Here is a 24721-nt window from a genome sequence, read left to right as displayed (position 1 = left end):
GAATACAGTTTTAATGATAATTAAAATATGAAACGGTAATACTAACCGTGGGGAATTTTATCATGATTTATCGTCAAACCGGTAATCGTTACATCCCTATATCCAGACTCAAGATCCATTAGCAAGAAACTACGGCTTTTATTAATGTTATTTTTAAACTTTTATATGTGTGTCAGTAGGTTAGAGTCTCACAGCCAAGATGCTGTATTGGCTTATGAGAGGTGTGCACTTAAAAGCAAAGCTTTGTATGCTTCCTGGTGATGTGTAAATGTGTGCTCGATGGTTTGAGCAGCGGTCTGCGGAAAGAAACCGAACTCGCAGGAATATAATGGTTTGGGGGTCGAGAGTCTTGCGCATGCGCAGTAGCGTGTGAGTATTTAAATATGGGCTGAAGATTCCAGCAGCGCAACACAAACACTTCTCTTCAGTGTGAGTCACCATGAACTGGGCCATCAGCACTCTGGCCGTGGGGATAGCCACTATTCTGCTTGTTCAGAGGAAGTTGTACCCCTACTTTTGGCACGATCTGATGTATTACGCGAGAGTTCGGCGCGTGGGGAGCGCGATGAAGGCGAGGATGAAGCGCGGAGTTGTCACATATCTACAGTGCTTTGAGCTGCAAGCCAGAAACACCCCGGAGAAGCCCTTCATTGTGTTCGAGGAGCAGATCCTCTCGTACAGAGACGCGGACGCGCGCAGCAACAGATTCGCAAGCGTGCTGAATGCGCACTGCGGTCTGAAACACGGCGATACTGTGGCGCTGCTGATGAGCAACGAGACGGACTTCATCTGCGTCTGGTTCGGTCTCTGTAAACTGGGCTGCGAGGTCGCGTTTCTCAACTTTAACATCAAGTCCCAGTCGCTGCAGCACTGTTTGCGCAGCTGCGGAGCGAGAGCGCTCGTCATTGGCTCAGGTAAGCGTCACCGCAACGCACGCGACGCGCAGGTATAACCACAGATGCATGTGCTGACTCATTACACATCTGCAGTCTGCAATAAAAGATGTAAGAGATATTGCGACTTTACTTTCTTTCACTCACTGTCCCCATCAAGCGGAAGCGAGCTTGAACATGTTCATCTCGTGTGTAGTGAAGAAGCACAGAACGCTTTTATACAGTCTGTCCGTCTTGTAGTTCACTTGTTGCTTGTATGTTTTGAAAATAGAATTTGCCAGCAACTTTTACAAATAACACATTTCTTCAAGAGAAACCTTCCACTGTTGATTTGACAGCCTGGTCTGACTGAACACAGTTACAGAACAAAATAAAGCCTCAACTTTCTCTCTTTGATGCCTTTGACAGATTCAGGAGAGCTTTGACGTGTGAAAGCTGAGTGTTTCATAAACCTTTATTAGAAGGGAAGACAGACTTCATGAATTCAGACACTCAGACTGATCCAGAACATTCCATCCCTCCATCAATCTGTGTGTGTTTTTTTATTTATTTTTTTTTCAGTAAGCTTGACTCAAAACAATCATGAGGACTGCAGAGTTCAGTGGATAAACCGTCTTTGAAAGTTAATGAGAGGAGTTGGGGTTAGATTTTTTTTTTTTTGGTGGTCTTCAGTTCTGTCACAGAATACTGCATGGGTACAAGGCACATCCTCAATGATTAATTCAGTTTACCATATAACGTTTAATCATTTAATTTGGGAGAATGTGAGTGGTAAATTATCAGGTTAGTCTGCAGCAATCAATAAGCTTTTATAAATTTCAACAAATCAGATAAGAATGTTCATACAACTGTTTCTGTTCTTTTACTATATTAGCATATCATTACTCTGAAACACATAGCATCTATAGTCTTCTGTTTGAGCACATGAGTCCTGCAGCCGCGTGATGACCGGTGTGTTTGCAGATCTGGTCAGGAGTGTGGACGGGGTGCTGCCGGCGCTGATGGACGCTGGGGTGCAGGTTTGGGTGACAGCGGAGAGATCCTCACACCAGAGCATCGGGACGCTGCTGGACAAACTGGAATCTGCCTCTCCAGAGAAACCCCTGACCGACGGCCCTCAGCCCAACCTCCTGTCCACCTTCCTCTTCATCTTCACATCTGGCACCACAGGTACAGTCCAGACAGCGCTGTCACCTCAGAACAGCTGTTAAACTCTAACTCGTCAAGAGCACAGGCTGTCAGCTGAATGCTGGAGATGATGTTTGCAAGTTTGCACCTTTGTAGTAGTTGTGTATGAGTTTCTCAATTGTACTGCATGTAAAAAGCTGGTTATATAGCTACTCTACAGTACTCAGGATAAGGCAGGAACTATCACAAAGCATACAGTCATTACCAAAAGAACCAAAGGAATAAAGGTTTAAAACATCAGGAAAAACACTTCAAACCCATCACTGTAAATGAATGCCTGAGCATGGTGTGTAATATTGGAACGGCAAAGCTGATGCAGTTATTAGTCTGATCAAACATGACATGTTTCCGTGGGTACTTAAAGTCTTAAATTTAGTTGTATCAAATTGAAGACCATAAAAGATTAAATGGTATAATAAAGTCTTAATTATGACTTCAAGAGGTGTTAAATTTTGGGACCGAAAGACAAGAATTGCGACATGGCTTAATGTGACGATTATACTTTAAATTTCATTGAATAAACATGAGCTCTGCACATTTCAAAGTCCGGTGCTGCGCTGCTTTGTGTGCTGCTGCCGTTACTGGAGATACCGCTCTATTTCTGTTGTTCGAAATCGGCACCTGCTGGCAGAGAATGAATTTGCGTTTCAATTAGCCTGTGGTTTTTGTTCAGGCCAATACGAAAATCAACGTGTTTTTATGCAGCACACACACAGAGCTGTAAATGTGAACTGGTGGATTGACAAGAAGATAATGTATTATAAAAATCTAATCTATTAACAAAGTAAAATTTGTTATTTAATTAATATAATAATTGTATAAATTAATATAATAATTCATACTTTTGACTCACCAGTTTTCTTAAATGGTTTAAAGGCCGAAATGTGAAGTTGATCATTTTATAAAACTTTGTTTTTGTGAAAATAGTGTGAACCGTAAATATTGTCATTTTACAGTTTGATATGTTGCTATAGACATTGCCCCACCCTGCTCGGTATACATTTTATTTATTTGTGCAGGTCTTAAAGGATTAGTTCACTTTTAAAAAAACTTTTGCTGATAATTTACTCACCCCCATGTCATCCAAGATGTCCATGTCTTTCTTTCTTCAGTCGAAAAGAAATTAAGGTTTTTGATGAAAACATTTCTCCATATAATGGACTTCATTGGGACCCAAACGGTTCAAGGTCCAAATGACAGTTTCAGTGCAGCTTCAAAGGGCTTTTAATCATATTAGTTCTCAGGTGTGCTTTTGGCCCATGTTTACACACACATCATCATTCTCTTCAGCCTATTAGTAATATTGTTTATATCTATCAGTACTAGGGATGTAACGATTGACGATAAATCATGATAAAATTCCCCACGGTTAGTATTACCGTTTCATATTTTAATTATCATTAAAACCGTATTCGATTACCGCGATCTGAACAACTCAGGATAAATAAATACTGTCCAGCATAAAGCAGAGTGTAACAGTGTCACGAGCGCACGGCAGCAGAGTAACGTTTCATTCTGAGTGAAAACAGGGCGGAAAAGCTGGGAGGTTTTAAAAGAGTGCTGAGGGAATTATACAAATGAACAGTGAATTAATTATATGAATGTACCTCTGAAGGATCTGACTGTCTTCAGAAACGATTCGATGGCATTTTGTTTTCATCTTAGCTCCATGTAATACCTAAAGGAAGTGTTCTTAAACACAATACTGCTTTGTTCGCGGAGTTCATGGGAATCAGCTGTAATTCAGCTTTTCCATAGAAAGCGCCACCTGCTGTCAGAGAGTGGATTTACAGACACTTATTTACATTCAGCCTGTGTGCAGTTTCTGTCTGGACAAAAAACGCACCAAATTTGCATGACCTGCTGTAAATTTTAACCGGTTGATAAAAAACAAGCTTATGTGGATTCTACACATTTAAACAATTCAGATAAGCTATATAGAATTATTTATGGAGCAGATAAGTGGTTAGAGAGTTGGACTTGTAACCTGAAGGTTGTGGGTTCGAGTCTCGGGCCGGCAGGGATTGTAGGTGGGGGGAGTGAATGTCCAGCGCTCTCTCTCCACCCTCAATACCACGACTGAGGTGCCCTTGAGCAAGGCACCGAACCCCCAACTGCTCCCCGGGCGCCGCAGCATAAATGGCTGCCCACTGCTCCGGGTGTGTGTTCACTACTGAGTGTACACTTGGATGGGTTAAATGCAGAACACAAATACTGAGTATGGGTCACCATACTTGGCCACACACCACTTCCCCCCTCCCCTTCCCCTTATTAATCAATTATCATTTTGACTTAACTCTTTACTTTAAAGGCTGAAATGTGAGGTTTACCTTTATATGAAACTTTTTCAAAGCTTTATTTGAACATTTACGTTATTTATTTGAACATGCTATTAAACTGGTGTCAGTCAAGTTGTCATTTAAAATCCAGACCTCATTGGTAATGTTATTGTTTTAGTGATTATGCAACCAAAAAGTCATTTTATTTGCTGTTTGTTGATTTTTAAGTATAAAACTTGGTGAAGTGATTTATGTATCGGTACTTTTTGAGCATCTCCAGCACATTTGAACAATACCGTGATAATACTGATAACCGTGATAATTTTGGTCACTATAATCGTGATGAGAAATTTTCATACCGTTACATCCCTAATCAGTACTAGATCTCAGTTTGTGTGCTGTATTCTGTATTTCTTGTTGTTTTGTGGGATATATATTGTATTGTACATTGCATCTTCTAACATCATCTCCTATGTCTATTCTATTCTATTCTTGTTCTGATGTTGTTCTGATGTTGATTCTGAGCAGTAGGTCATGATGTGGACTTGCACACCTGCAGGAACCTAGCGAGCTCTAACAGCTTCATCTCTGTGTTCCTCAGGGCTGCCAAAGGCTGCTCGGATCAGTCACATCAAAGCGGTGATGTGCATGGCTTTCCTGCGTTTGTGTGGCGCTCGCGCCCGTGACCGAGTCTATGTGACGCTGCCGCTCTACCACATGTCTGCGTCGCTGCTCGGCATCGGTGGCTGCATCGAGCTCGGTACGATCCACCCAACACAATGATATGACCGTCACGACTGCAAACACATCACAGCTGCAGCAGAATAACTGCTTTACTGCACTGTGACTGACTGTCAGAAAGTCTGGCTGAATGCAGTCATGATCCTAATGTTGGGCGTTGGATTTCAGGGGCGACGTGTGTTTTGAAGAGGAAGTTCTCTGCCAGCCAGTTTTGGAAGGACTGTGTGAAGTATGATGTGACTGTGTTTCAGTATATCGGAGAGCTCTGTCGATATCTGGTCAATCAGCCGAAGGTACTAAACTTTGCATTATATGCTGAAATATGAACTGTATGATGTTTTTGTAGTTTACGTTGTTTCATCAAAGATTTCACTATGTTAAGTTGATGTTGATAAATTAAGATGTTGCTGATTATTTTTGCACCCATTTCTTGTCCACAGACTGCAGAGGAAGTGGCTCATAAAGTTCACCTCGCTGCAGGAAGCGGTCTCAGAGCTGATGTTTGGAAAGAGTTTCTCAGACGTTTTGGAAAAATCCAAATTCGTGAATCTTATGGTTTAACGGAGGCCAGTATTGGCTTCGTTAATTACACTGATGAAATTGGTCCGATTGGGCGAGCCAGTTATTTTAATAAGGTCTGTTTTTAAAATTAATAGTTTGATTAATGTGTAAAAAATTTGGTTCTTTCAGAAATGTACTTTGTGATGAGGATCTTTTCTGTTTTATTTCAGCTCAATTTGCCGTTCGAGTTTTTAAAATGTGATCCACAAACGTTTGAGCCCATACGGACAGACACAGGACACTGCATTAAAGTGAGTAAAGGTGAGATCATTATATCTGCTTTTATGTACATTACTTTTTAAGAATGGAACCATACCACAAGCCCAATTACAGAAAAGTTGGGACGTTTTGTGACCTGCCATAAAATCAAGAATGTTATTTGTTCATTCTCTTTAACCTTTATTTAATTGATTAAAGTACAAAGAAAAAATGTCCAATGTTCTCACCGGCCAACTTAATTTTATATTGTAAATATAAATATTTTGATTTTTTTTTTTTTGATGGCTACAACACACTCAAAAAGTTTGGACAGAGGCATGTTTACCACTGTCATATCACATTTGCTTTTAATTACTCATTTTAATCCTCTTGGAATTAAGGATGCTAATTTTTTAAGTTTTGCAAGCAAAATCTTTGCCCAGTCATACTTGATACAAGACTTCAGCTGTTCAACAGTCCATGGCCATTGTTGTCTGATTCTCCTTTTCATGATGGGCCATACATTTTCAATAGGAGACAGATCTGCTGGCCAGACAGTCACATCCACATGTCTACAAAACCACACTAGCACATGTAGAATGAGAGCTGGCATTGTCTTGAATATCTAATATCCATGGACTTCCCATGAAAGATGTCATCTTGATGGCAGTATATATCTCTGTACAATCCCAATATATGCCTCCATGTCAATGGTACCTTTGTGCATATGCCAGTCACCCATGCCGTTTGCACTGATGCACCGTCATAACATGACAAATGTTGGTGTTTGCACCTGTCGCTGACTGAAGTCTGCATGGTCTCTTTCATCTTTGGGACTGACAATTTGATGTCCGTTTTCCCCAAAAACAAACTGAAATGTGGATTCATCTGACCACAGCACACATTTTCACTGTCTTTTGGACAATCTAAGATAAGCTCAGAGAACTCACTTAGAGAACTCGCTGGCATCTCTGCCTAGAATTGATGTATAGATTTCTCCTTGTGTAACAGAGATTCGCATTGCATTTCTTGATGCAGCTGCAGGCTGACAACAGGTTTCCATAATACCCCTGAGCCCATGTGGCTATATTTCACACAACAGCATAAAGGGCTCTCTTGCAATGCCATCTGAGGGCTCAAAGGTGACATGCATTCAACTGAGGTGTCCTGCCTTGCTCTACACATACTGAGGTTTCTCTGGATTCCCTGAATCTTTTAAAAAAATGATCTATAGTAGTTGGTGAAAGACCTAAATTCTTTGGAATTGTGATTTTTGATTCGTCTAACAATTCTCTCATGAAATTTGGCACAAAGTGGTGAGCCACTATCCAGTATTGCTGGAAAAGACACAATGCTCTGAATAAATTCAATCGTGATACCTTGACCCATTACCAATTCACCTGGGGCCTGTTTCAATAAGGAGGTTCAACCAACTGTGAGTTGACTTACCGTGAGATGGAAACTCAGTTTTCAGTTTCAGAACGGCTGAATTGTGTTAGTTTACTCAACTCTGAGTAGGTTGACTCTGAGTTAAGCATGTGCACCATGACTATGAACAGTCATGATCAGTGGAGCGCTGAAATTACGATTCACCATGGCAACAACTCCCTCCAAAAAGATGTCCGTGCGCGTAATTCCGTCAATGCGTAACTTTAATTATTTAAGGAACACTCCACTTTTTTTTTAAATAGGCTCATTTTCCAAGTCCCCAAGACTTAAAAAGTTGAGTTTTACCATTTTTGAGTCCATTCAGCCGATCTCCGGGTCTGGCGGTAGCACTTTTAGCTTAGCTTAGCACAGATCATTGAATCGGATAACTCTAGGGGAATTGTAAAATGAGCCTATTTCCAAAAAAAGTGGAGTGTTCCTTTTAATAACTGTCAATAACATAACGGTTAAAATATCAGAGGTGAAAAGGATCAATTATTGAACTAATATTCATTTTAATGGTATCCCATGGCAAAAAAAAAGAAAGAAAAAAGAAACAAGAATGTGGAAGCAGCTAAAAATAAAGTATAAAAACAATTCAATCAAGGTAAAGCTGTAAGCATGAAAGGTTCATGGGTGTAGGCTAAATTACTTTAGCTAAATGACAAACATTTGACATTAAATATCATTCAGTGTCTATTCCAATGCACTGCAGCTTTAATTATTTTCACATAATTAAATATTCTCTAATCCAACCGGTTACATTTCTTATTTAGAGTGATCAAATTAACTGCTGACTTGTCGACAGCAAGAGGGCAGAGGGAGAACCTGCTCCAGCACCACTGACAGATGAAGAGGAGATGGTCAAGTATTGGAAGATTTCTAAAATCCAAAAGTAAAAATAATAACTTTTGCTTTTGTAATTGTATGAAAAAAAAGATGACCAAAAAAAAGTGAATAATTTGTTGCTATAACAGCTGTGGTTGCAGCATCTCATAGTTACTACTCCTCCATCTGTCATCCTTCCATTTCATACAGTAATCAGCTTCATTTTCAGAAGGTGTGATGGTGGAGATATGCTTCTCATCAATGCATCCAACCACACTGGAAATCCTAAAGGACATTCTGATTATTGGGTTACTTCCAGAGGTCACAGAAAGATGTTATCAAGTGAATGTCATTTATTTACATTTACATTTATGCATTTAGCAGACGCTTTTATCCAAAGCGACTTACATTGCATTCAAGTTATTTTTTTTTTAGTTTTTTTTTTTTTTTACATTTTATCAGCTCTTGCTTTCCCTGGGAATCGAACCCATGACCTTGGCGTTGCTAGTGGCGTTGAAAGCGTTGCTTTCATACACAGTGGTAATTCAAAGTACTTTACATAAAAGAAAGTGAAATAGACATTAAAAATCAATAAAAACATGGAAATAAAAATAATAAAAACAAGGAATTTTAAAATGATATAGAAATTGATTTAAAATAAATGTAAAGAAAATGATTATACTTAATTCATTGCAGTCAATTCGGACATATAGCACACGTGCTCATTCAACAAATGCACAGTTAAACAGACGAGTTTTGAGTCTTGATTTAAATGTGGCTAATGTTTTAGCACATCTGATCTCTTCTGGAAGCTGGTTCCAACTGCGGGCCGCATAATAGCTAAAAGCAGGAAAGCCTGTAGCTCAAATAGATTTATCATATTAGCCTAATTTAAACAGATTTTTACCGCATTGGTTTACAGTCCTCTGAAACTCCTCTTTGACAGATTTATGCCCAGGAAAAAATCTGCATACAGCGGACTTATAATGTGCTCTGCATTTCCGATGTTTTAAAGTGCAATTTTCTTGTTTTGAAAATTATCTGCCAATGGGGAAAGAAATCCAAAAAAAATCTATTAAAAATATTCTTGTTTCTGTTTGCATTAAGATTATTTTCCTTACCCTATGGCAGACAATTTTACTTGTTTTACATAAAATGCACTTAAAAGGAAAATCCCCCAGGAAACAAGACTAAATATCTTAGACCATTTTTCATCTATAAAATGCATATTAAGAATTTTTAGATATTTGTTCTTGAAATAAGACAAAAATACTCTGTAAGAAAAGCTATTTTGCAGCATGAATGAATGAATAAGGTAGGCTATTTAAACTTCCCTAACACTTTAAAAAGAGGGAAGAGATGGAAAGAAACTCTGGGTTTACCGAAGAAAACCTGCTCCCGACCAGGTTAGGTTCACAGAGTAAGTTACCTCTCTTTCTGAAACGGGCTTGATTTAACCTGCTTTCTCGGGTTTGACAAACCTCCCATTTTGAAACGGAAAACCCAGAGTTCCCTATTGATACTCCACTCGTACTGTGTCTTGCTAAAGACGCTATGGGAAAAAGCCTTTTTTCTCCTTTACTGAAGCCTTATTCAATCACGCAGTGAAACTGCACGATCATTGGTTCGTGCAGTGTGCTAAAAACGAACCAATGTGTCGGCAGCGGAGCCTCAGGTTCTTCTTCTTCAGCGACGACATCTCGCCTTCGCTGATCCCAAGAAGCCGCCTCGCCGTTGACACGCTTCGCAGCTGAGCCAGAGACCTCCTGCCAGCTGAGATGCCGCTTTCACCGCGCTCCAGCCCCGCAGAAGCCCCGGTCTGTTCGCTGCCGCCATCCGGTGAGTGCTATAAAAATGCATATTTCTAGACGTTGTTGCAAATGCCGCAACAGCGAGTATGGCTCGTGCAGGGAATCCTGCACGATGCAGAAGAGCAGTGAGCGCGCGCCACCTGTCTGGGTCTCGCCCACGCACTGACTGCACGCTTACCGAGACGGAATGCTCGTTCGAGTATGAGTCTCGCTCTTCCCGCTCGCTGTCCGTCTCTGTGGAGGCAGCTCCGCTCTCCCGTTTCTCCTCTCTCAGCAAAGCTCGGAGAATGAAACATCAGAGCCACGGAGCTTCCTGCAGCGCTCTGATCCGCCGGTGTTCACATGTGAGAATCAGAGCTCCTCCTTCATTGAGCGGCTCTATTCTCTTTGGCGGACCGGAGTGGAAAGCTATGTGTGTGCGTCACTGAGACTGCGCTCACACAGGCAGCCTGCTTTCACCGAAAGCCGGGCTTTGCCCTGATTTGCTCGCGGTCCTCTATGTAGCAGGCCCCGCCTCCCCCGCTTCTCTTCTCCCAGTCACCTCGGAGACAGGAACAGCAGCTCGGAGGCTGAGCAATCAGGTTTGAGTGATTTTTCGCGCCGGCATAGCCCCGTGTGTTTCACTCTGCATACAGCGCTTTGATCTGCCAGCGCGTGTGGATTAGCGCCTCTCGTTACATTGAGTAGATCGATACTTCTGTGCACATTGTAACATGCTGCACTGGGTGGCCCCGCCTCTCGCGTTTCTCTTCTCCCAGTCACCTCGGAGAAGGAGACTGATATTAAAAAAAAAAAAAAAAAAAAAAAGGCTTGAGTGATTTTTTTTTTTTTGTGCCGGCATAGCCCCGCGTTTTTCACTCTGCATACAGTCTTTGATCTGCCAGTGTGTTTACACTAAGGATTAGCGCCTCTTGCAGCTCTTTGATCTGCCAGCGCTACTTTCATTATGAAAGCGTCAGTCTGTCCCTGCCGCGCTCACGGTCCCTTTCTTTAGTGAAGATGGCCCCTCCCCTTGTCCACTACGAGCGGATCTGAGAGGATGCGCGCTGCATTTTTGATCTGCTGGTGTGTTTACACAATGGTAATTAATACCCCTCTTCTAAAGAGTGGTTGATCCTTTTAGGCAGATCGAAAGCAAGTTGTCACTATGATTATAACTGACAGCTTCAGACTCCTGACGCTTCTGGGCTGTGCCCACGGGGGCTGAATGCTCTCGTTACAAAGCTTCGACGCCCCAAATGGCCTCTGTCACGCCTCCAAGCACCCCGTTTAGCTCCGGGTGCCGATGGCAATGAGTTTGTGGTAATACTGTTGTGAACACTGGGCTCTTTCAAAAAGCACCCACACAACTGATCGCTGTTATAGCAAGGAAATAAACACAAACATTTTCAAAAGAGAGCACATTCCTCTCCCTCTTATCACGAGCTTCAGGCGGCCTGCCACTTGAAACAAATTCAACCCCTGACCACACGGGCCGAGGCCTGGCAGGCCATCCCCAGAGTGTCAGAGCGGGATGCAAGGATAATAGAACGAGGCTATGGGTTTCCTCTTCCTCCTCTCACGAGCTCCCTGCCTCCGTGCAGTCGATCGCTCGAGTTTATCCAGCCCCTTGCCACGCGGGCCAAGGCCTGGAGGGCTGTCCCCGGAGTGTCAGAATGGGTTACACGGATAATAGAACGAGGTTACTCACTCCAATTCGCTCGCAGACCCCCGCGCTTCAGCACGTGGTCTCCACTTCTGTAGACGGCGAGAACGCTCACGTTCTACGTTCAGAAATGATGACGCTGTTGGAAAAAGGAGCCATAGAAATGGTTACTCCAGCTCAGAGCGAATCAGGCTTTTACAGCAGTTACTTCCTCGTTCCCAAGAAGGATGGCGGCCTCCGGCCCATCCTCGATTTCAGACGCCTGAATCGCACCCTCATGAGAAGGTCGTTCAGGATGATCACACTGAAGCAGATCCTTTCGCAAATTCGCTCCGAGGACTGGTTCTGTTCCCTGGACCTGAAAGACATACTTTCAAGTCCAGATAGCCCCCCATCACAGGCGATTCTTGAGATTTGCCTTCGAGGGAGTGGCTTATCAGTAAACGGTCCTTCCCTTTGGACTGTCCCTGGCCCCACGCACTTTTACGAAGTAAAAAAAACTTTTTCCTCTCAGGCAGATGGGAATCCGCATTCTCAATTACCTCGACGACTGGCTCATTCTGGCCCAGTCAGAGGTACAACTACTCTCACGCAGAGCCCTCCTCATCAGCCACCTAGAATGCCTGGGACTCAGGGTCAATTCAGCGGAACGCGCTCTGGCCATTCAAAAGCTCGCAGCCTCCTTCCAGAGCGGCACCGCTCGCCCAGTCAAAGCATTTCAGAGGACACTGGGCCTCATGGCCGCAGCATCGCCGGTGCTACAGTTGGGCCTGCTTCGCATGCGGCCCCTTCAGCGCTGGTTGAAACCACGGCTTCCGCCCCACGCATGGCGACACGGTCGCCTACATATCAGGGTGAGCCAAGCCTGTGTAACAGCCCTGGCCCCCTGGAAGAACCCACGATGGTTCAGAAAGGGTGTGACCATAGGGATGGTCTGCAGCAGGAAAGTTGTCATGACAGACGCCTCTAACATGTGTTTGGGGGCGCTGTGCGAAGGCAAACCGACCTTTGGCCTTTGGTCGAACACGGAGCAGAACCTCCACATCAACTGCTTAGAAATGCTAGCAGTGTGTCGAGCCTGCCAGTTTTTCCTGCCAGAGCTAAAGGGACGACATGTGCTGATCTGCTCAGACAACATGTCAGTGGTGTCCTACGTAAATCACCAGGGAGGTCTCTCCTCGAAGCGCCTCTTCCTTATGGTAGAGCGACTTCTGGAGTGGGCTCAGCTCAACTTGCGCTCGCTGAGAGCAGCACATTTGCCAGGCAGATTGAACGGATAGGAGAGAGGAGCGGATATGTTATCACGGTGCAACGTCCCCTCAGAAGAGTGGATGCTCCATCCGCAGACGGTTCGAATGATCTGGAGAATCTTTGGCAAGGCCGAAGTAGACCTTTTTGCCTCCAAAGACAACTCTTACTGCCCAGCCTGTTATTCGAAGGTCAAGGACGCGTTGGCCCACGACTGGCCCAACCTCCTCCTATATGCATTCCCTCCGATCGCTCTGATTCATCAGGCGAATCAGGGAACAACGACACAAGGTCTTGTTGGTGGCCCCCCTGTGGGAGAACCAGCCTTGGATGTCAGAGCTGACTCAGCTGCTAACCGCAGCCCCTTGGCCCGTGCCCCTGAGACGAGACCTCCTCTCTCAGGCGAATGGTTTATTGTGGCACCCTCGTACCGAACTGTGGGCGCTTCACCTCTGGCCACTCAACGGGAGCCTACCAGCCTCCCAGAGCGAGTGCTAAATACAATTTCTGAGGCTAGAGCCCTGTCTACGAGACGCCTCTATGCCCTTAAATGGGCGGTTTTCTCCGAATGGTGTCTAAACCGTGGTGAGGACCCCCCTACATCTGAGTTGGCGGTGATTCTGTCCTTCCTGCAGGAACTGCTGGATAAAGGACGCTCTCCACACTCAGGCTGTTCGTATCGGCTATAGCGGCCTTTCACGCCCCTATCGCGGGGCCAATCAGTGGGCAGGGACAATGCTGTCATCCGCTTTCTAAGGGGTGCCAAGAGGCTGAATCCGCCTCGGCCCCTTACTGTCCCTACGTGAGACTTACCCACTGTGCTGAGGGCCCTGAGGGGCCCTCCTTTTGAGCCGCTCCAGTCCACGAACCTTCGGTCACTGTCGCTGAAGACTGCTCTGCTACTAGCACTAGCATCAGTCAAGCAAGTAGGAGACCTGCAGGCGCTCTCTGTGAGCCCTGCCTGCCTGGAATTTGGGCTAAACGACTCCAAGGTCGTCCTAAAACCAAGGCATGGATAAGTACCTAAGGTACTTTCCACTCTGTTCAGAGCTCAGGTCATCACACTCTCCGCGCTTCCTCACTCCAAGGAGGACCGGGAGTTAATTTTGTGATGCCATGTTAGAGCCCTACGGATCTACTTTGAGCGTTCCGCCTCCTTCAGGCGAATGGAACAGCTCTTTGTTAGCTTCGGTAACCGCGCCAAAGGGCTTCCGGTCATGAAGAAGAGACTCTATAAGTGGATAGTGCATGCCGTTACGCTGGCTTACTCTTCCTTGGGCCTTCAATGCCCCATTGGAGTACGAGCCCATTCGACTAGAGGCATTGCCTCGTCATGGGCCTGGTCTAGCGGTGTGTCCATTACAGACATTTGTGCGGCGGCCGGCTGGGCCTCGCCATCCACATTTGCAAGGTTTTATAAGCTGGATGTACCGGCTTTGCAGGCCAGGGTTCTATCTGCTTAGATGAGTATGACTTACGTTGAGGGAACAACCCTAATGGAGAACTCTTGACTGCACGGGCACTCAAGCTCTCTGATGGGTTCCTTGCATATCTCAGCCCTGAAAGTGCTGAGTATGCGAGGAATACATTGAATGACCCGGACCGAGCGTGACCTCTACGAGCTCAGCTCGCTTTAGCCCCGAGTATACTATTATACTTCCCTCTGAGCATGGAATGCTTATGGAGCTATTTTACACAGTCGTTCCTCTACCATAGCACGGCGTGATTGAATTGTGTTCCCATAGCGTCTTTAGCAAGACGCAGTACGAGTGGAGTATCGATAGGGAACGTACTCGGTTACTATCGTAACCTCGGTTCCCTGAGATACGGAACGAGTACTGCGTACTTTGCCGTGCCAGGTAGCTGCACGACTCAGTCGTCGCTTCAGTCGAAGTAAACCTGAGGGTCCTATGGCGAGACGGCCGATTATATAGCCAGATAACCCCGCCCATTCTGGCGGGATCTGGCGGGCTCCGTCGCCATAGGCTCGTGCAGCTCCGCTGCCGACACATTGGTTTGTTTTTAACACACTGCACAAACCAATGATCGTGCAGTTTCACTGCGTGATTGAATAAGGCTTCAGTAAAGGAGAAAAAAGGCTTTTTCCCATAGCGTCTTTAGCAAGACGCAGTACTCGTTCCGTATCTCAGGGAACCGAGGTTACGATAGTAACAGAGTAAGTTTCCCTCATTTCAGGGTTTACATACTCGAGAGTTTTCACTTAACCTCCTTTCTGAAATGGGCCCCTGCTTATCGTGGACTCTTTCAAAACAGTTTAAATTGAACATTCTAGAATCTTTTCACTTTTATTATGCCTCTGTCCCAACTTTTGTGGAGTGGGTTGCAGCCATCAAAATTTTTATATTTACAAAATACATTGAAGTTAGTCAGTGAAAACATTGACAAAGGTGCAATTAAAATATATCCAATTAAATCAAGGTTAAAGACAGTTAACAAAGTACAGATTCTTGATTGTATTGCATTTTATAATTGGGGTTGTAGTTAAGAGTACTGCTGTGTGATCATTGTTATCTTTATGTAAATAAACCTTCCCATTGTGAGGGAGCTTTCTTTCTGTCATGTTTATGCTGGTTTGGAAAAAAAAATTACTTTTCATATGAGGAGAACTAGTGGAAATGAACTGAAGATGTGAAATCAGAAGGTCTGCAGAATCTCTGAGCTGTGTTTTGAGTGATATGCTCATGCAAGACTGGTGTGTTTTCAGGGGAAGCAGGGTTACTGGTGGCTCCAGTGATGTTCACCAACCCTTTCCTTGGATATGCAGGTGATAAAGCCATGTCAGAGAAGAAGCTGCTGAGGGACGTCTTTAAGACAGGAGATGTGTACTTCAACACAGGAGACCTGATGCTTCGGGACCACCGAGACTTCGTCTACTTCAAAGACAGGATTGGAGACACATTCAGGTCTTTATTTCACAGTGTTTTTCCTCATGCTTGTAAATGTGTCGTGGGGAACTGTATCGTGGCTTTAAGCTCCAAGAGGAGTCACCGGTCATAATGACATGATAATCCTTTGGTAGGATTCTGTGTGAAATTGCTCCGTTGATGCAGACTTCAAACCCTTCAGGGCTCTGGCAGAGGGACTTGTTAAGGCTTCAAAACTCAACCTTCCCTCAGTAAAATAACAGACGCAGGACACTTCCTTTCCGGAGCAGCTTTGCGAATTTCCTGTCTGATCAGAGTGGTCTTGTGTGATCTGAACCCCCCACAGAGAAACTTTTGACGCATTGCAATACAATACAACAAAATACCAAAAGACAGGGTCGTAACACCCTGTGTAGACTTTACACTGAAATTGATTCTTCAGAAGACGCTTTTACCCAAATGAAATGTCACAAGCCATTTGTCATAAGAGCAGCAGCAGTGCCAGCCGAGTGTAATGCCGAAGAGAAGCCAGTTCTAGCAGGTGCCTGCGTTTGAGTTCGTAATCTGCTTCCAGTGAAGTGAGACAGCGAGAGCAGTGACGTGACCCCAACTGAAGAGCCACACTGTGCTTGACCGACAGTTTAGCATGTTTATTCTCACAGCACGCTCAGAACCAGAGGTCGCGTTAACCGAAAATTCTCCGTCATTTACAGAATTGTTTTAGCAGTGACAGAGAAATCTGACAGATTACACTGAGGGTGATCTATTGTGATTTGTAACTGTAATTCCCACCCCTGTCCAGTAGGTGACTGCGCTCCAGTGTGGCAGCAGAGCCTCCAGAACAAAAATAATACTGTTACTGTTCTTTTGCTCTGCGTTTGATTACGCACAGGCGAGTACACTCTAGTAAAGCGAAAGAGATGATCAGGTCACTGCGCTGCCGCCTCGCTTGTCACACCACAATAAAGAGCACCAAAACGGTATTTATTGCTCTAATTTCCTAATAAAATGGACAGAATTTGATATCTGAGTCTTCGTTTCATATCAAAAGTAATAACTCACAAAGCTTATCTTATCCCGATTTGTTGGATGGGAGACGCACTATATACACTGTTAATTCATAAACTGAAAACAGCATTGAGTGGGATTTAAGAATCAATATTGGTTCATAAAAATGAATTAATCTAATTAGTCTGAAAATCTTGATTTTTTTTTTTTAACCCAGTCCTAGCATATTTTGTTGTTTTAAGTTGGGTGTGGTGTTGAACATGAAAAGTGACGCACAGTCTCTGTTCATCTGTTTTCCCTCATAAATAAATAAAAGCATAAGCCTGTGCTCGTCCTATAGGTTCATGATTAAAAATGAAAATGTGAACAAAAATAAATGCAATTAAATGTGTTATTATAATGAAAATCTGAAAATTAAAATGACTGGTAATAATAGATTATGACGGAATTTTTACGACCCTGTCAACAATGTTAAAGTCTAACGCAACCTCTCCTCAGAACAAAGAGTAATAAAGTAATTCCTCAGGGTGTATTTGGAAAAAAGTACCCCAGTACAGGAAGGGACACAATGAGCCAAAAACAGTTCTCAATGCAGATCAGTTGTGTTCAAATGACTTGTTTTCCATCACTTACAGCCTGTAGAGCAGCGTATGAATGGAGTGGAGCGACAAACATTTCCCCTCCGCGCTCCAAGCATTCAATACTCACTCCGCTGCAGCTTCGCTCCAGAGTCACCATTTCCTGCTCAACTGCTTCCCAAGAGCATCGTTAGCTAACCATGGTCGTTAGTTCCATTTAACTCTATTGTAACGATGCAACCATATTTGCTTTCAACGAACTTGCAACCATAGTTACTTTTGGGAAACAAACCCCTTAACTCTTTGCCTTTGCTCCATGATGTCAATTGCGTAAATATTTCAGTATGTTTTGAAATATCACAAAGTTCTGTTCAGAACTTATATTAAACAAAAAAGAAATACACCACAACCCTAGAAGAGTAGTTTTAGCGTGGTTTATTGAAACACTAAGATTAGCTCAAGTCTATATTAAATGACTGTTTAACTCACTTTGTCTGTGCTGCGTCTCTCTACTATGGTGAAGCTGAGGGTTGCAGTTACTTCATAAACAGAATATGTTGTAACTTCTGGTTCTAATCTGATAAATCACAGGACATCATTTTTGCGCTCCTTCTGTGTGTGCGCGATCTGTAGCAGTACATTAGTTTAGAGCGGAGATAAACTACCTGTACAATAAACTGTTTATAATGTGAATTCACCCAATCAACATTGAGTATCCACATGCTACCAACAAACATGCTTCAGATGTAACCTCCATCGCCTTCATTATAACCTTCTTCTTTCTGATTTGAGTGATCCATGTCTGTTAAGCTAGCTAATAATGTTTAATGTGTGAATTCTTGATAAAATGGGCTGTTGGCATTAATTGTGCTCGTGATGGAGTGGGAGTGGAGCGCTCTGAGTGAGTGAAAACCCCAATGCTCCGACTTTCAAAAAATCCACTCCTCGCTCCAGTCAAAAATCACGCCGTTCCGCTCTCACACACCGCTTTATAGACCTTTACAGAAGAGGATTCTTTAAGTGTCCACTTCTTTATACAGTAGTCAACATTTGAAGTGGATTAGAAAAGGTAATCAAAGTTGTCCTAAGACAAGAACGGGTATTGTTTTGATTTTAAGACAACTTTGATGAAAGGTTTTGATCCACTTCAAATGTTGGCTACTATATTTGAAAATCATTTATCTAATGTTGACTGACCTAAGCATGTGAAATATGAACTCAAATGTCTGCTGGGACACTTTTACCTCCACTTTTACCACAGTTTTACCTCCTAAGGTCTGGCTCTTTGTGAGCACTGGAGAATGTTATTTGCACACTGATCGCTGATCGTGTTGTTTTGCAGGTGGAAAGGAGAAAACGTGTCCACCACGGAGGTGTCTGAAGTGCTGGGCTGCCTGGACTTTCTGCTGGACGTCAGTGTGTACGGGGTCACTGTACCAGGTGCGTCCAGTCTGACACCTGCTACTAAACTGGAGTACAGTGCTCTTCTGGACTGTATTTAAATGTTGCTTTGCTCTTTACTTTTTAAAATCATGTTTTCGTAAGTTCCCAGCAGTTTCAGATGAGCAATGGTTTGATTTAACAGTGCAAACCCTGTCTGAAGCACTGGATCTGGTGACTGAGTGCTGGTGTTTTGCAGGGTATGAGGGTCGAGCAGGAATGGCCGCCATTGTGCTGAAGGACGGTCATGGACTGGACGGAGAGAGACTCTACAGTCATCTGCTGCTCACTCTTCCTCCGTACGCATGGCCCTGGTTTCTGAGAGTGCAGGTACATGCTTTTGCTGATCAGCACTGCTTCAGACAGAAGTTGATGTGTCAGGCAGACAAACAGACCAAAGTTTTGAAAGTGTATTTACATGAAACCCACAGTCTTCTGACTGTGATCACTTGTGATCAGAAAATGTTTTGGACCCTGGCTGTACCAGGCTGAAAGCAATCCACAGTGGATGTTTTTGTTAAAGTTGCCGGTCTACATGCACTACCAGTCAAAGTTTTTGAACAGTAAGATTTTTAATGTTTTAAAGAAGTCTCTTCTGCTCATCGAGCCTGCATTTATTTGATGCAAAGAACAGCAAAAACAGTAACATTTTGAAATATTTTTACTATTTAAAATAAATCTTTTCTATTTGAATATAGTTTAACCTCTTAAGACCCTGCGACCTCATATGAGGACAAAGTTTAGTGAATTTCTCTGAGACTACACGTCACAGTTTTAATTCTGGATGTCCTGTACAGGGCACATTTAGGGTTTTTCAGAGATACCAAATGATTGGATGTTTCATCATGACCACTTGGTCTTCAAAAATGTCTGATTAATTTAGTGACACTCTTATGGAAATATGATCATATTTTGTAATTATTTAAATCTGTCTAATATTTAAATTGTGTGTCATAATTCAACATCTCAATGTTATGGGGTTTCAAATCAAAATATGACTTTCTGTTACGAAATAGGACGTTGATTTCGTACATGTCCTCATATGAGGACACCGGGACTAAAAACATGTTTATTATGCATTTTGGGGGAGACAACAAATGAATAGAGAAATAAATTATATTTCAATATTCTATGATATATTATATATTATTATGAAAACTTGGTCAATTATTACTCCAATTATTACACTTCTTTTTTTCAATACCTTTTGCCCCAAAAAGACATTAATATGCAAATTAGATTTAGTTTATAGATGCATTGTATATAACGAGAAAACCCATTTATGGCCATTTTACACATTTTGCAGAAAGAAAAAAAGGTATATCGAATCATTCTGCTATAACATAGTTGAGAATCATCTTCATGCAAAGTTTGTTAAAAAGAAATTAAGTCCCTATGTCCTCTACCGAGCATAACTTATGAGTGATATATATTTATTTATTATTATTATTATATATATATATATATATATATTTTTTTTTTTACATTATTGTAAATGCTCTACACAACAGACCGAAAAAAACTTTTTTTTTTTCTTAACTTTTTTTCTCTGGTCTTAAGAGGTTAAAATGTAATTTATTCCCATGATTTCAAAGCGGAATTTCTCCAGTCACATGATCCTTCAGAAATCATTCTAATATTCTGATTTGCTGCTCAGAAAACATTTGATTATTATTATTACTATTATTATTATTATGTTGAAAACAGCCGAGTATAATTTTCTCAGGTTTCTCTGATGAATGGAAAGTTCAGAAGAACAGCATTTATCTGAAATATAGATCTTTTGTAACAATGTCTTTATCATCAATGTTAATGTTAATGTTAATTTATCAAAATGTGAAATTTTTATGAGAGACAGCCTACATAAAACGAAGTCATCATTTATGTGGTTTGGAATGCAGTGGACTTGTATATTTAAAATATGAACCTCACTAACAGAAGGCTGCTTTCAATTTCAAATGCTGACGCGCTTTGTTTGTGTAGACTGCTCGCGACTCCGTATAAGTGGTTTAATGTATTTGCGTCTCAAAATGGTTTTATCATGATGCCAAATTAATGTAAACACAGCCAGTTATGTTTTAAGGGATTAACACAATTACAACTGTTTTAAGGATTTTAAAATTCTCAATTGATTAATAAGGGGGAAAAAAGTAGATCAAGAATCGTTCTGGAATCGGATCGTGACTCCCAGAATCGGATCGGATCAAATCGTAAGGTGACTAAAGATTCCCACCCCTAACAGAGATGTCATTAACTCTGATCATATAACACTGTTCACGGCACCGACTGATGCAGATCTGGGTTTTAAGAACAGAATAGAGCCACTCTGTGATATAATACATATTGATCATGTTCCTGTGCTTACTGATGAAACTGCACCCTGTGTGTGTGTGTGTTTGTATGTGAGAGACTCTGTGAGTGTGTTTTTGTGACAAATGAGGACATAAATTTGTATAATAACACAGGTATGACACAGGTATTACAAGGTGAAGGTGACTTTTCAGGACATTGACCCATGTCCCCACTTTTCAAAACGCTTATAAATCATACAGAGTGAGGGTTTTTGGGTAAAGTAGAAATGCAAGTCTCCTGTGAGAGTTATGTTTAGATGTAGGGTTGGTGTAGGGCAATAGCACATACAGTTTGTACAGAATAAAAACCATTACGCCTATGGGATGAACCCACTTTTCACAAAAACAAACATGTGAGTGAGTGAGTGTGATGGACTCTCTGTGAATGTGTGTGTGAGATTTAGAGTGTGTGTGTGTGTGTGTGTGTGTGTGTGTGAGAGAGTATGTGCAGTGGCATTGCCTCTGTCTTCCTGAGCTCCTCCTGTGTTTGTCCTCTAGTCTAGGTTAGATGTGACAGACACTTTCAAGCAGCAGAAGGGCCGGCTGGTGCAGCAGGGCTTCAGTCCGGAGACGGTCCAGCAGCCGCTCTTCTTCCTGGACGCTGCGCAGAAAACCTACTCGCCCCTCACTGCGCAGCTGTACCACGACATCCTATCAGGCAAGATCAGACTCTAGATGCACTGTGGGAAATACAGCGATGTTTTGGAAAGCGTCCTCAACACCAGACCACATGTCCGCTTTCTACAGTCATCCTAGTGTTTGTGAACCGACAGATGTTAGCCACACAGACTTCTGGGAAATGTGTGGCGTTTCAGGGCTGCTGTGTTTTACTCTCATACGCCAGTCATGGGCCACAAATAAACTGGAACAACTTTGTTAGGATTCCTTAACATTGACACAGAACACAAACTAATACTAGAGTCAGTATACTCTTAACCACTTCACTCAGCTCCTAACGTTTCACAACTCTTGTTATTAACAGTAAAGATTTTATATTTATTTTAAGAGAATAACAGCAGCTTTACTAATGTCATCTGCTCTTGATAATTATCTAGGTTAAACACATATACTGCAGCTGTGATCTTAATCACTCTATTATTCTCTTTGAGTATTTGCGTGTCAAACACAAGGCTGATTGTCTGTACAGCAGCACTTCTGTGGTGAAGATCACCAGTGGATCTGCAGATGTTCATGCCTTTATATCAAAAAGCTTCTGAATTGGTTTTATAATTGCTGTTATGAACATCAATGAGAAACTTTCCATATCATCATACAATGAAATGATTTGGGGAGTATATGATATATATATTTTTAATATTATCGTTGCAGATTGAATCATGTTCACCTTTCACTCAAGGCCAGTTCATTCCATATGTGTTTGACTGTAGTGCTGGTCACTGGAAATCCTTGTGGATTGTTTGATAATGACGAAGTGGGACTGTTATTCTTTTGTTAGTGTTTTGTTAGTCTATTTTTTTTATTGTCCAGAAACTTTATTAGATGATTTGATCATCCAATATAAACAAAAAACATGTAAAGGCGATTGTAAACCTTGGGATGCTGACCTTAGGAATGTGTCTTCACAGGGAGCAACAGCAGAGACTGGATAGTAGTGAATGTAGACATTTTATGTTATTTTACTTTAATATTATTCTGCTTAAGATCTACTTAATTGCCATATCCCTTCTCACGGCTGGCATGACAAATTTCCTTTTTTCCACAGCAGAAAGCTGAAAAGCACAGATATTCATGCAGACAGTGATAAGGGCTCTGCTAATGAAGTGAAGTGACATACGTGCTCTGCATTTAACCCATCCAACGTGCACACACACAGCAGTGAACACACACACACACAGCAGTGAACACACACACACAGCAGTGAACACACACACACACAGCAGTGAACACACACACCGTGAACACACACACACAGCAGTGAACACACACACACAGCAGTGAACACACACACACACAGCAGTGAACACACACACCGTGAACACACACCCGGAGCAGTGGGCAGCATTTATGCTGCGGCGCCCGGGGAGCAGTTGGGGGTTCGGTGTCTTGCTCAAGGGCACCTCAGTCGTGGTATTGAGGGTGGAGAGAGCGCTGGACATTCATTCCCCCCACCTACAATCCCTGCCGGCCCGAGACTCGAACCCGCAACCTTTCGATTACGAGTCCGACTCTCTAACCATTAGGCCACGACTTCAGTCATTGTAATTGATGATACACTAAGCATTAATCAATCTTACGTTGAATAATATGAACAGAAAATAATATCAAATGTCTACATTCACAACGGAACTCGGATGAAAATTCAACTGAAACTTGGTGGTTAACTCAAAAAAAATGTGGCTTTGTAATTGATCTCTGTAGATTTATTATAGACTGATTTGCATTACAATCTGTATGTGCTCACCACAAATAAAGAAGACAATCATACATAGAAGTGTTATTTGTGGCAGCCACTGGTTTGCATTAAACTCATTCATTTATTTGAGTCCTAAGTAAACCACCTTGAACAGCAGCTCAACTCCTGGTGAGATTATACTTCATGCAACATTGTGTGTTTTGTGCATCATATGTTGGTTTAGTGATGATAAGAATCATATACTGAGATTGTGTTTTTTAGGTTTTGAAGTGTATTTGCTCTCTAGAAGCTTGTGTTCAGGCGACCCGAGCTGGTAAGAAAGTTTATACGGTTTAAACAATCTGACACAAACACATTAACCCCTGGTTTTATAGACAAGACTACAATGCATGTCTGGGCTTTTTCAACTGAAAGAAACTTGCACTGACATATCTTAAAATATATAAATGTCATTGATTTGTCTCAAGATGCGCATCGGTAATGTTTTTTTCTAAGGCACATTTTTTTTAACCTACTTAAATGTCCTAATTGAACTACGACCTAATCTTGGCTCAATCTACGGCCTGTTTGTGAAACCAGGTCTCAGTTAGCCTGAGTTTGTATTAAATCTTTTCAACACTGAGCTGATGAATATGTCACTGTACCAATGCTTTCAAATGGCATTTGAGTTCATTGCTGCTGTCGCCTTTCTCTTAATTGAAATTACAGTTACAATATAGCCTTATTTTATATAATCATATTTTCAGTCTTTTTAAGAGATGTCAGCGAGCAGCTCTAGCCCAGATGATCCAGTGATCCGGATTCTTCTTCTGGGGAAAGCTCATCTGCATGAAGCTGAAGTTTGTGAGGGTAAAACACAGTAAATCACATGCACCTGCTTCTCTCTGATCTGTCCAGATCTACTGGATCCAGATCTGAATAAAGAGCAGCTGGTCTCTCAGCACAAGACCGTATGGACCAGCTGTTCAATCTAAAATTCATAACCTCAAATGTGTTTTGCAAACGCTCAGGCCATGTCAGATCACACACCAAGGATCTGGTGGAAATCAGAGGATTGAGTGTCTGTTCATAAGCGCGCCGTCAGCCGTGATTCATATTGCTCTCAGTGACTGAAGGCTTCACTACAGATCTGATAACGTGTATGTCATGCGTTGTTTCAAATATATAACTCCTTTAGGTTTGACTATCCGCTGTATGAAGTATATTCTGAAAACTCTTCTGAAGTATTTGCAGACTTTATTAAATCAATTAAATGTTGCTGCTTG

At 42.3% G+C, this 24721-nt stretch overlaps 2 protein-coding genes across 2 annotated transcripts in view; both read left to right on the top strand.

Moving 5' to 3' along the window:
• Window positions 1–405: 405 nt before the first annotated feature.
• LOC306865798 (long-chain fatty acid transport protein 6-like) lies at window positions 406–21757 on the top strand (the record flags this gene model as incomplete). Its single annotated transcript, XM_079410600.1, has 10 exons — window positions 406–914; window positions 1857–2063; window positions 4962–5120; window positions 5270–5394; window positions 5542–5736; window positions 5833–5923; window positions 15546–15744; window positions 18634–18785; window positions 18931–19061; window positions 21581–21757. The coding sequence occupies exons 1-10, from the start codon at window positions 440–442 to the stop codon at window positions 21755–21757; spliced, it is 1911 nt and encodes a 636-aa protein (XP_079266726.1). The 5' UTR covers window positions 406–439.
• Window positions 21758–24214: 2457 nt separating this feature from the next.
• fbn2a (fibrillin 2a) overlaps window positions 24215–24721 on the top strand; it is a gene marked incomplete at both ends in the record, with an annotated part of 50549 nt that continues 50042 nt past the window's right edge. Inside the window, 1 exon segment of the mRNA XM_079410599.1 lies at window positions 24215–24305. Within this exon segment, the coding sequence (XP_079266725.1) occupies window positions 24215–24305 (91 nt within the window).

This window comes from Barbus barbus (assembly GCF_936440315.1).
Source record: "Barbus barbus genome assembly, chromosome: 47".
Classification (NCBI taxonomy): Eukaryota; Metazoa; Chordata; class Actinopteri; order Cypriniformes; family Cyprinidae; genus Barbus; species Barbus barbus.
This window is presented reverse-complemented; position numbering and strand designations above follow the sequence as displayed.